General features: G+C 44.6%; 1 protein-coding gene across 14 annotated transcripts in view; it reads left to right on the top strand.

Moving 5' to 3' along the window:
- The window catches only part of rap1gap2a (RAP1 GTPase activating protein 2a), an 89,354-nt gene that overhangs the window by 70,937 nt on the left and 6,150 nt on the right, over positions 1–12,267 (top strand). For all 14 annotated transcript variants that reach the window (XM_066696313.1, XM_066696317.1, XM_066696309.1 and 11 more), the window contains 12 exons: positions 2,809–2,841; positions 3,673–3,882; positions 4,243–4,346; positions 5,029–5,107; positions 5,459–5,512; positions 6,115–6,198; positions 6,669–6,769; positions 8,118–8,247; positions 9,567–9,722; positions 10,677–10,748; positions 11,003–11,089; positions 11,186–11,320. In XM_066696313.1, the coding sequence (XP_066552410.1) occupies positions 2,809–2,841; positions 3,673–3,882; positions 4,243–4,346; positions 5,029–5,107; positions 5,459–5,512; positions 6,115–6,198; positions 6,669–6,769; positions 8,118–8,247; positions 9,567–9,722; positions 10,677–10,748; positions 11,003–11,089; positions 11,186–11,320 (1,245 nt within the window). The remainder of the gene's footprint in view (positions 1–2,808; positions 2,842–3,672; positions 3,883–4,242; positions 4,347–5,028; positions 5,108–5,458; positions 5,513–6,114; positions 6,199–6,668; positions 6,770–8,117; positions 8,248–9,566; positions 9,723–10,676; positions 10,749–11,002; positions 11,090–11,185; positions 11,321–12,267) is intronic.

The following is a 12,267-nucleotide window of genomic DNA, read 5'->3' as shown; positions in this document are numbered from 1 at the left end:
CCAGTAGCCACTATTCTATCGCCTACACATACTCAGTAATAGGAGGCCAAACATTCTATTACCATGGTAAGCCTTTTTCAATAACAGAAGTATATTGTACTGTTGTTGTTGTTGTTCTGGTTTTATGATTATGAGCGTCATTCTATGATTTAAGATACATGGAACAGGAAGTAACCAAAGTGTCAAGGGTCTTGAGCAACATATTCAAATCAGTGAGATATGCATCACCAGAAGTTTACGTTGTTGCTTTGTTGCCATTTTTCCAGTGTTGCGCAATTTCACAGGTGACTTTCAGAGCTGAAAGTGGGCCGTGCGTGTTTGTCTAATGACACTGGGTGGATGGATGCATCGTGTTCTTGGGAGGGGACTGACGAGAGTGTGTAACCTTTTGCGAGAGGGTGAACTCCCTTGTCATCATGCAGACGTCACAGAGTGTGAATGTGAGGGGGGGGGTAGAGCTGTGTCCCCACCTGAGTGATTGGCCACCTGACCCGAAGAGTCCAGTAGGTTAAGCCACACAATTCCTGTTCTCTGTGGTAGTTGTGGTGTTATTGCCTTGGCCACAGTGGCTTTCATTTATTACACATAAAGAGTGGGCCCTCGAATCTGTGCCCTCTGTTGGAACCCTTAATGCAGTATTGAAGACAGTAACTAAGCCATATACATGCTGCATGGATACAGTGGCTAAAGCTTTGTCACAATCATGGGGCGTATCAGGTCCGTTTCCAGGAGCTGAGGTTATAGGGACAATAGATTATGCATCTGTGTGTGTATATTTTTCTAGACTACTACTTTTTGATTCAGTGAATCTTGTAATGGAAAAGGAGTAATACCTTATAGGCAGCAGCTATAAAGTGCGTCCTAGGTTTAAGTCTCACCAAGGTCAGATTAGGAATTGGCAGGTTCAGGGTTCAACTGTAGTTGGCGAGAGACAAGCACTACACAGATGCAGCTCGCTTAATTAAAAAGAAACAAATCCAACCTCATCAATCTTAATTTGATATAGCACCAAATAATTTGTTACAGGATTCTTACAGCAGTACAGCAAAGCAATTTGTTTTTGCAGAACTAGAATAAAACTGGAATATAACTTAAAATATCTTAAATCAATATAATGTGGCGTAAAATGCACTACAAAGCAAGGACATACAAATAACATTTAAGATGGGAACTTGTTTAGGTTCTGAAAGTAAGACTTTGATCAAGTTTGAGAAAAACTGTAACGGTTAGTGCCTCCCTCACAGGACCCAGGCAGTCAAGTTTATAATTCAGGGGTGCAAATGTTCTACCTCCTCTTATGTTTTTTTTAATTTTATTTTCAATCATAGGGATGGAAAGCAATCTCCTATAATGCGATTGCCCTGGTCCTCCAGGTATTGGGATTAAATAGGATTAAAATATTAAAACGTGTGAGGAATAAAATGAATGTATTGCTTGGTAGATAATAAGCATGACTTTAAAATCAGGCCACAAACCTCACAGGGAGCCAGTGTAGGGCTGCCAGTACTGGTGTAATTTGATTGTTTGCTCCACTCCCTCTTAAAATGCTAACAAAGAGTTTTCCACAAGCTGGAGTTGGGATAAAACCCACTTTTGACTGAAGACTGATCTGGTGGCAGGAGCTTACAGTTGCCTGCAGTGGGGCCAGCAGATTTTAATTCTTAATGGTATGCCTGCTGATGTGGGCGTACCAGTTACACTTCAATACATTTGTGAAATACCTAAATCTGCACAAGCTAACATAAAACACTCAATGAAAGGCTTACAGTGGCAATTGAATAGTTATTTTTTATTTTTGATAGTGCGTTACCAACTCAAAGACATTGCCACAGTGGTGTGAGTAAGTGTAACCTAAATTGCACCAGCTCTAGTTTTTACTGCATGTTGTCAGTTGAAATGTAGTTCATATTAAGCAATGCAAAAATATGTATTTAATAATAATATGTATTTCTGTAAAAAAAACTAGTTCGACAACTGATTACTCAAGTGTGGACCCAGCTGAAAGCCCATGTTCTGACTGGACTGTGGTGTTTCTCACTTTAAGCCCACAGTCAGTAAAGCCTGCTGCCAGAGCTCTGTTGACAATAACTTTCAGCTTGTCTCCGGGGATTCTCTCTAATGTAAGAAGCTTAAAGGCTCTCCGCATTTAAAAGATATCTTCTTTTGTATAGAATCCCAAGCACTCAAATAGCCAGTGAAAAAGCGTCCTCAGAAACATAATGGGACAGGAGGCACTGGGCCCCCGAGCTGCCGTTACCCCAGGAAGCGCTGTGATAGACTGCTGATACAGTGGCCGGAGACGGGCGAGCAAAGCCACAGTGCATTTCATACATTTTCATCTGATTGCAACCCTCAGAGAGTGGAAATACACAGAACAATGGGATGGGGAACCAGATTACTTTTAAGGGACATTTGGTTCCCTAGGCTGGCAGGGGTAGAGATTGGCACAACCTAATAACTGAAACATGGGATTTCAAAGGCAGGGCTTTCATTGTAAGCATGGATTTGTTTCTCCACCCCTCCATTTTCAGTGTCTCAGTCTTTCATTAATATTTTGTATATAAACAACTATTAATGATCTCCATGATTGTGTGCTGCTATCATTTTTTGTTAGTGATCAAAGGCTGTGCCCTGTTGTGTCCATGGGCAAGCTCGAGCACAGTTAATGAACACCTGTGTCAAACTCATTTGTGTGTCACATTTAAACCTTCCGAGGACTGGCAGCCGGCCAGCCCCCCTCCCGAGCCCTGCCTCTGACACGGGAGACGTTTATCTGCTGTTTAAATTGGGTTTGTTTCTTTCTTTCAGGATGATTACATCCCTTATCCACGAATTGAAGAGGTGAGTCATTCCATGGCACGCTGAATAAAAACTTCCTTCTGAATCTAGCTAGCGTCTGACTATTGAGGGTGAAACTGTCATAAGCAGGCTGGTGACATATCAATGACTAAAATTAATAAATGAGGAATTTTCCAATATTCATGCCGTGATTATTATATGCGTACAACTAATTCCAACATTTATTTTCAACATCATATTGATAGTCCTCTTTATGACACCATCTCGAACATTCATGTGTTCTGTTTAATATGTACTGTAGAGGTGTTGTGGTTGCAGTTATTGCAGTTATAAAAGAAAGTGAGAATACAAAAACGTCAAGGAACAAACACAAAAATATATGCCCAGTCTGAAAACGCACCTATTACAATGACGTACTTTTATTCAGATATCAAGTCGATTTTAGTTCATTTTATAAACCAGTGGAATTCACATCATCCATGAGAATAAAAAAGAGGAAACACCTAAGAGAATAGTACAATTATGGTACACCCCCTGCCTTATTAAAATAAGCACTTCTCAATTTTTTATATTTTCTTCAAATGCTCAAAATAAAATACAATTTATAGTCACTATCTATCATAATGTTTAACTTTCCTGTGTTCTGCTTGCATGTTATACTTGTATAGTTTATTTTTTATATTTTCAATATTAGAGCAATACTTCCACACCCATGGTATCATTATCTGCTCCTTTTGGTGCCTGGTGTTTTGTCTCTAAAGTATGATCTCGAACGTTTGATCTCTAATTTCAAGGCTGTTGATGTGGCACACAGCAGGCCTCTGGGCAACTTTAGTTCTCTGAACTGTCTGCTGTGTACCCCCTTCCCCTCAGATCGTGGAGAAAGGAGGGCCGTACTCTCTGGTCATCCTGCCGCAGTTTGGGGGGTACTGGATCGAGGACGCGGAGAACGTGGGGACGCCCACCTCCTCTGACAGCAGCTACTACGAGGAGGAGGATGGGGGGCTGAGCCCGGGAACCTTTGGGTATAAGCTGGAGTGTAATGGCACGGTGCGCGCCTATCGCAAACACTTCCTTGGCAAGGTGAGTCTAAGTCTGGTTGGCTAGTTGTTGGACACATTGGAGCACTGGGGGGATCAGAAGACTTAGGCCATGATGAGGGCGAGAGCTAGAGAGTCAGGGACAGCTAAGAGCATGCAGCTGGCTCTCCGATACAGTGGGTTTTTCTGTTGTTTTCACCGGTGTTTCCACAGCAAAAGCAAGAAACTATTGTAACCACTTTTACCTCAATCCTCAATCCTACTTTTGTGAGGGATGTGCAAAACACTCTTTCTGTACTCTTTGCTTGGTAAACACTTATTTAAGCTGTAACCAGGCTACAGTGCTGAAATCACCCTGTGTACTTACCATAGTGTTACTGTGTCCTTAAAAAAATCTCGACAGGAGCACCTGAATTTCTACTGCACAACAAACAGCCTGGGGAACCTCATCTTGTCACTGAAGTACGAGGAAGCGGAAGGACAGGAATATCTGCGGATCATCCTCAGGTACGGCACATTGAGTCACCTTCTGGACTGGCCTCTGCAGTGCACCATGGGTAATTTGCTCACCTGGGCTGGTGACACTGAAACTACTGCAGATCCATAATGAAATCTTTCTGAGAACAATCCACAAATACCCTACTCAATTTAATTGACCATTCCCAAATGACTGTGGGCATTTAGTTATTTATTTATTTATTTATTTATTTATTTCCGTTATCATGGCTCACATCTGACGAAAGCCACTCCAAAGCATCCAAAGCATCCAAAGCAAACTGGATTGTCCGCAGGTTGCCTATACTACTATCTAGGAGCCGGTTACATGGTCATTTATTATATTAAAAAAATAAACTTTTTGTGACACTTATTGGCTCATTAGTATGAAGACACTTTTGTAAAAGAACCTCTCTTACATTGAATCGATACTATAAGGACCCAGGGGACACGCATACAGAAGCAGTGATGCATTAAGTTTACTTTTTTTTTATCCCTGCAGCGCATGCTTTTTTCTGTCTTTCTGTGTTTGGTTTAACCTTGAACAGAGAGCAGGGAAGGTGAGCTTCCAGTCGGCAGGACTGTTGCATGGTGTGTGTGTGTGTGTGTGTGTATGTGCGTCCGTCCCAAACCATCCTGACTCACTCACCGGCACAGTGACTCATATTTCCTTAAACACTGTGTCTCCCCACAGGTCCAGGACTAAGACTCTCCATGACAGAATTTCCCTGGCAGGGCTAAGCAAGCTGCCCAGTGTCCCACAGATAGCCAAGGTATGGGGGGAGAGCAAGCCTGGGTACTTGAACAGTGACTGGGAAGAGAGAGAATAAAAAAGGCCTAACCTGTGTATCTTTTCTCTTTTTTCTTTTCTATATCCAACTTAGTTTTAATCTTCCTCCTTCTCCAACATCTTCGCCTTTATAATCCTCTTACTATCTTCCCTCCACTGTTGTTGTTACAATAATAATTGTTGTTGTTGTTATTATTATTGAACTTCTTTGTTTAAAATCTATATCAGACTAATTTGCTGTGCCCAAAAGCTGTGGTTTTGCTTTATTGGCAATGTCCACACTGCCTAGTTCCCCCTCTCCCAGACCCATCTGATCTGTGCCCTCCGTTTGCAGTTGCTCTGTGATGATGTCACTGGGCTGAAGTTCTACCCCGTGCTTTACCCCAGGGTAGGTCTCTGTCTGGCTGCTGTGCTGAACCACACTGCTCCAACACATTGGCACCTTGAAAACACATCTCACATACACAGGAGAGGGCTGCACACCAATCTCTCTCTATTTATGCATTTTATCCCATTCGGTCACGGTTGGGCTCACTGTGCATTAGGATATTCCCGATCGAATTAGGCATTAGTCTTCCTGAAATAAGTGAAACAATTACCCTATGTTCAATTTCAGGTCAGGTTTCATGGTGTTTTCACGGTATGCTCTACTTGTTATGTAGCAGATACTGAAGAACAACCCAGGAAGCAAATCCAATGCTGTAGAGATTGTGACATAATTATAGTCCTTTATCCTGTTGCATATTTCTGTACATAAAGATCACGTTTGGTTTGTTGTCAATAAAAAAAATAGCTCTTGTCCAGCTCTTGCTTTTAGTTAATATTTATACTACAAAATGTTGACACAGTTGGAACAGACCAGGAACAGTGTGAATGTGGTTAAATACATGTATGAAGTTGTAGTTTCTTATTTTTTTTCTCTGAGAAACCAAATGTGTCAATGTATCCACACCTTAAACCCACTTCAAATGTTCTTCTTCTGGACTTCAGGCCTCTCAGTTGATAGTCACCTATGATGAGCATGAGGTGAACAACACCTTCAAGTTTGGAGTGATCTACCAGAAATTTGGACAGGTCAGTGGGGAAACAGATTTCTTGAAAAACATTAGATTTCTTCTGTTATAATTATTTTCCCATGGATGACTAGAGTGAGATTTGGGAATAGATACAATTCCATTCCACGTTTGTGTTTGCTGAGCACCCAGTTGTGTGGGAGCGTGAAATAAGGGAAGTTGATATCTAGGAAGATTTGCCCCCAAGTTCCAGAAGTCACCTCCTATATTTCCTATGCCAGTCTTATTATATAAGTCATAGGCTATCAGTCATCCAGTGTAACCCCTCAGAAAAGAAGGTTGTAACTCATATTGTCAGCTGTTATACACTTGTTCAGCTGTGATACCTTTGTAGCAGCATTATATATATATCCTTATCTCCTGCTCCTGCTCCCCAGTCTCTCAAACAGATTGAGATGCAGCTTGACCTGTATCATGTTACTGGGCAGCGTTATCTCTGCTCTAATTGAAAGTGCTGCTCTCCTGCCCTAGATCTCAGAGGAGGATCTCTTCGGCAATAATGAAGAGAGTCCAGCCTTCACAGAGTTCCTCAATCTACTGGGGGACAAGATCGAGCTGCTGGACTTCAAAGGGTAAGCAAAGTTATTATTATTGTCATTAAAGTCTTAAAAGTCTTAAGCACACTTACGTTCAACTGAAAGTGCAACGCGGGCGTGTCACACATATAGATATCCACGGCTGTCGAGAAATACTTAATTTTTATTATTAATTTTCCTCAGTTGGCCATGACCCGGTCCAGACGTGTCCAGACTATAGACCCCTACCTGCCTTTTAAGCAGAGACTCGCTTAAACATCATTAGGAAATACTTACAGACAGAACCGCACATTTCCTTTCAATCACATGGTACCCTGGGATATTTTGGCATATTGTGACATTTAATAAAATAATAACCCATGCTTCACCAGTTCTTCTGTGTACTCTGGTGATTCGAGGGATGGAGTTATATAGCAGTGTGAAGATAAAGTAATCATTAGCTGTGCCCTCAGTACTTATCAGTCCTACGCTGATAGAACATTTTCAGCTTGAGCTGTCCCTCGCAGTGCTGACCCTGCGGTAATCAGGCGGGGGTCAACCCACCAATAGCGCCTCGCCACTCTGCGTAAGTGTGTTGTAAAACAAACCCAAGCGCTCGGTCCCTCGACAGCGTGCGGAGTACAGCGATCGCCATGGAAACAGCGGATGGGCTTTTTCTGACAGCCTTGATGGAAAACAATGAGGGGGGGGTGGTTACCAGGGAAACAGAACATAATTGTTCAGACAGCCCCAAAAAATGTAAAAGTCCATCATTGTTTGTTAGGCAGCGCAAATCACAGAGTATATTTGAACTGTTTCTAATTCTCTGAAGTGATTTACTGTTTGAGCTGCGGTGACACGCAGTCTTTGGTTCTTAACTCGGCCCTGCTGCCACCGAGCTGATAACACCCTGACTTCAGTCTCTCTGTAGCCTACTCAGCTGTAGGACGGTTAATTAACAGCTGAAGATTAGCCCGTCCCGGCCATACGAAGTGTTAGAAATATCTCACTGTGTAAAGGGCAGACGGCACACAGACTGGAAGCTCGATATGCTGAGCCCTGGCAGCACTTTTTAATTATATATACAAGATTGGAATCCCCAATTATTTTCCCAGTTCTTCACCTAATTAGTTACTTTGTCAACTGCTATAACACCTTGCTCTTCACCTTGACAAACTATTTTGTTAATTACCTAGGTTTTGCTTGACCTTCTGACATGTGCTTATAGGGGTGTTGTTTGCCTACACACTGAGCAAACTGGTGTTATAATGCTGTTGTGCTTTTTAAGCCTGTCTAAACAAGTCTTATCAGTTTAGCCGTTAGTGATGTGCAGACACAGGTGTTAAGGATATTGCCTCAAACACGCGCTCATGCGTTGTCTCGCCCTTGTTCCCACGTTGTCTAGCTTCCGAGGCGGGCTGGACGTGGCGCACGGCCAGACGGGCACAGACTCGGTCTACACTGTGTTCAGGGAGAAGGAGATCATGTTCCACGTGTCCACCAAGCTGCCCTACACCGAGGGGGACCCCCAGCAGGTACGCACTCCGCGCAGCCTCGCCCCCTGCCGTCCCTGCCTCCAGCCGCCCGATGCACGGGGCCCCCACAGTGACGCCGGCGGCGGGGAGAGCGACTGCAGTGACGTGAGCACTGAGTGAAAGAGCCCGTCAGAGGGACAGGGCTGTATGAACCATTAATCCAGAACGGGAACGCACATTCACTCCTCTCCCGGCAGTACACGCACTCATTAATGTGTCTTACTCCATTAAACTGGAACATTTAATTTAGGCTCATTCATTATGCATAGCAAGACTACTGGAAACCCAAGAGTGACAAAGGTTTAGTCTTTTTTTAGTATTACGTGAAAAAAAAATCTCTCTATGTAGCGATTTACACTATGTACACTATGTGAAATTGTGTGGCAATACTCATAGGTTAAGAACTTTTTTCAGGCGTCTGTACAGAAGGTGCTGATGGAATTGTTGAGATTGTTAAACACAAAGATGTTTATTTATAAGTTGTAAAGCAATTACCATAAGGCCACAATCACCTTTTTAGAACCTCGTAGCTTTGTTTTCCGCTGACTCTGACACTTGTTATTGGCGTTATCGGTACACGGAGTGACGGGAAAGTGCATCTGTCTACAGTGATAACGTTCAGTTAATTAGCTATTTACTCTTTGGTCTGTGTTAAACGGCGTCAGTCCTAAAACGACAAAGCCTTCACATCAATGTATGTAGTCCAACTGTGACAGAGGTGCTGTTTTCCTAATAAGCTTGGTTACATTAGTACAAAGCAGGAGGTGATTATTTCATTTGCAGGGGTCTGAACCCATCACAGCAGGTGGGTGAAAGTAATTAAGCAATCAGGTTAGGTGACAGGTTTAATTGGCCTGCTACCTTTCGTTTCAAAGGTCAGAGTTTGATTATTTGTATTTGTGCACAGCCATAAAAAGAAAACCTTGAAAAGAAAACGGGTGAAATATATTATCATATATAATAGAGTGGAAAATGAAAAATATAATGATTCATTTGTGCATGTCTAACCCACAGTGGGCTTCTGCTGCTTAAGATGCTGGGTGAGTGTGGAGGGGAGTGTTACTGGGGCTGCTCAGATGGGCTGAGACAGTGTGACAGGGCTGCAGAGCTAAGAGAGACGTCTCTAACTGTTAGTGATGGCAGAGCCATTCGCTGTAAATAACAGCCACATGGCAACCTGGCTAATTTCAGAAGGTCCTTTTTTCCAGTGTAAACGTTGCTGCGCTTGTTTCATTAACTCCACAGTGACTTCCCAGAACTCTATTATATCCTCCTCTTCTCTCTCTCTCTCTCTCTCTCTCTCTCTCTCCGCTGTGCAGCTCCAGAGGAAGAGGCACATCGGGAATGACATCGTGGCAGCCATCTTCCAAGAAGAGAACACGCCCTTTGTGCCTGACATGATCGCCTCAAACTTCCTGCACGCCTACATCGTAGTCCAGGTGGAGAACGCCTGCACTGACCACACCACCTACAAGGTAACCAGGTCCAGCTCCTAAAGCCTCTGACCCCACACACAATTAGTACACTGGCGTGGCATAATGAATGTCTTAAACCTAAAAGAAAGGTAAACCTGCATCTACAGGGTAAAGCATAATACTATTTACGATATTGTGAGTTTATATAGTGCCTTTCGCCCACAAGGGATCCCAAGAAGCTGTTTAGCCACTTTGGGATTTCGCCCAGGTTAGCAGGGTTGGTGAGCACAGGGAGTCAGGAACCTAGATTAGTAAAAGAGTTCATAATTTAATTAGTTATTTTTTCTTTCCTGCATGCTTTTGATAGCGTTCAGAAATCTCTATTAGAGAGTCAGGTTACGGTGTCATCCTTATAGGCTTCCTGTACGAGGCCGGTCTCTCCTGTGCCCCTGGTCCTGCTGATCAAGTATTCAGAGGGGCATCTGCTGCACGTCAGGCTGGCCTTGTTCTCTTGCCAGTTAGATGGGTGATGTACGCTAACCCCCCCCTGGGCCCAGCAAGGTCAATTTCTCTGCAGCAGAGTTCTCATTGTCTATTCACAGCCCTGTCTCTGCGGCTCCTTTCCTTCCCCCCGTCTCTCAACACCCCGCTGCCCCCCCACTCCTTCCCACAGCACGCCTGTACCCTCCCGGGACGTGTCACAGAGCCTTGCATCACAACCCGTGTGAGACGAGCGCTGTCAGTGTGATCTGGCCTCTCGCTGACACACGCCTGCCGACCGAGGAGACTTGGCAGCTTGCGGGGAAAAACAGTTACAGCACCGAACCCACAGGATAGAAACACCAGGGTTGTGCCAAGTCCAGCTCTTCTGAGTCACTCTCTTTGAGACGCATTTCAGTCCAAATCTGCACTTTTCAGTGGCACGATTAGGGTCTGCTGTTTGATTGGAGAAACTGTTTAGTCTCTGGGGGGAATATCAGCAGCCCTGACGAATGTGTCCTGTGTGCTTGACAGGTGTCCGTCACCGCGCGGGAGGACGTCCCTTCCTTCGGGCCGCCCCTTCCCAACCCGGCTGTCTTCAAGAAGGTAAGACCTGTGGCGACACCAGGCAGGTTTCATTGGCTTGAGCTCCTGCAGCTCTTGACAAACCCTGACACCAGCGATTCCCATCCCCAGGGTCATGACCCCAGTTTGTTGTCACGCAATAAATGAGTTCCAAATTTCACGGCGATTTTGTTGTATTTGTTTAGATTTCATATTTGTGTAACTCTAAAATATAGAACAGTTAAAAGCTGCTGAACAGTGTGGCAACCGCTTTCTCTCCTCTCTCTCTTCTCCAGGGTCCAGAGTTCAGAGAGTTCCTGCTCACAAAGCTCATCAACGCTGAAAACGCATGCTACAAATCAGACAAGTTTGCCAGACTGGAGGTGAGCAGTAGAGCCATGTATCTGTACGCGTGACAATAAATATAGAAATGATGGACTTAAAATGAGAACGTCTCTCTCTCTCTCTCTCTCTCTCAGGGCCGGACACGCGCTGCCCTGCTGGACAACCTGCACGACGAGCTGCACAGGCAGACGCAGGCCATGCTGGGGCTGGGCTCCGACGATGACAAAATGGAGAACGGGAGCCACGGGGGCCTGCTGGAGTCCTTCAAGGTATGGCACCACCACCCCCTGTGCCCCGCTCACTTCCTGTCCCAGTGTCCTATAGTCCTGCTGCCCCCCACATTGCCTCTGTTTCCCACTGACCCACTGTCTCAGTGTCTCTCTGTCTCATACTCTCACCTCCTAGTAGTTTTTCCATCTCACAGCCTCACTGCCCCTCCATGTCCCTGCCTGATCACCTCACTGTCGCGCTACTTGTCTACTAAAAGCCCCACCTGTTCCTCACGCAGCCCGGTACGCCCCTCCTCTGAGAAGCAACACAGCGGACCCATCTGAGATGGTGTTGGTCACAGTGTGTTGGGGGTCCGACTGGGTCGGGTGTGTTGGGTTCGGGGTTGTGTGTGTTGTGTTGTGCTCTGATCCGCACCGCCGTTTAGCACCAAAAAACTTTTTAAAATCACCCCAAGTTGAACCGTAGTGAGTGTTTGTTTTCTTGTCTCTCAGAGTTGGGCATCTTAAGTTGGGATGGTTCAGGGAGCCGTACCATCTGTATTGCAGGTGTGAGGGGTGCACTGTTACGCTAGGTGGGCGCTGACCCTGGCTGTTTTGGTTCCCTTGGCGTTTGCAGGCGGCGGTGACACCTCTGTTGAGGAGAGTGGGCACGGCGCTCCCAGACCTGGGTACCTGGGCCCCGTGGATGGCATTGCTGGCCTGTGTTTTGGCTGCTGGACTGTACCATGTTCTGACACTAATGTAGTGCATTAACCCCAAACACACACACACAAACATGTTTATATGAGTAATAAATATATATTTTTCCTTGCAGTTTTTGTTAGTTTTATTTTATTTGTATTTTATTTCTGTATTAATCTTTCCTGTGCATCTCTAGACACATTCACGTATCCACTGACACTGGTTTTGGTATATCAGCTGTTTTGCACAAAGATTTTTTTACACAAAGAATGATGAGGTGCAGTATGTTTAGTGGAGAATGCTGA

Source organism: Amia ocellicauda, chromosome 22, assembly GCF_036373705.1.
Source record: "Amia ocellicauda isolate fAmiCal2 chromosome 22, fAmiCal2.hap1, whole genome shotgun sequence".
Lineage (NCBI taxonomy): Eukaryota > Metazoa > Chordata > Actinopteri > Amiiformes > Amiidae > Amia > Amia ocellicauda.
This window is presented reverse-complemented; position numbering and strand designations above follow the sequence as displayed.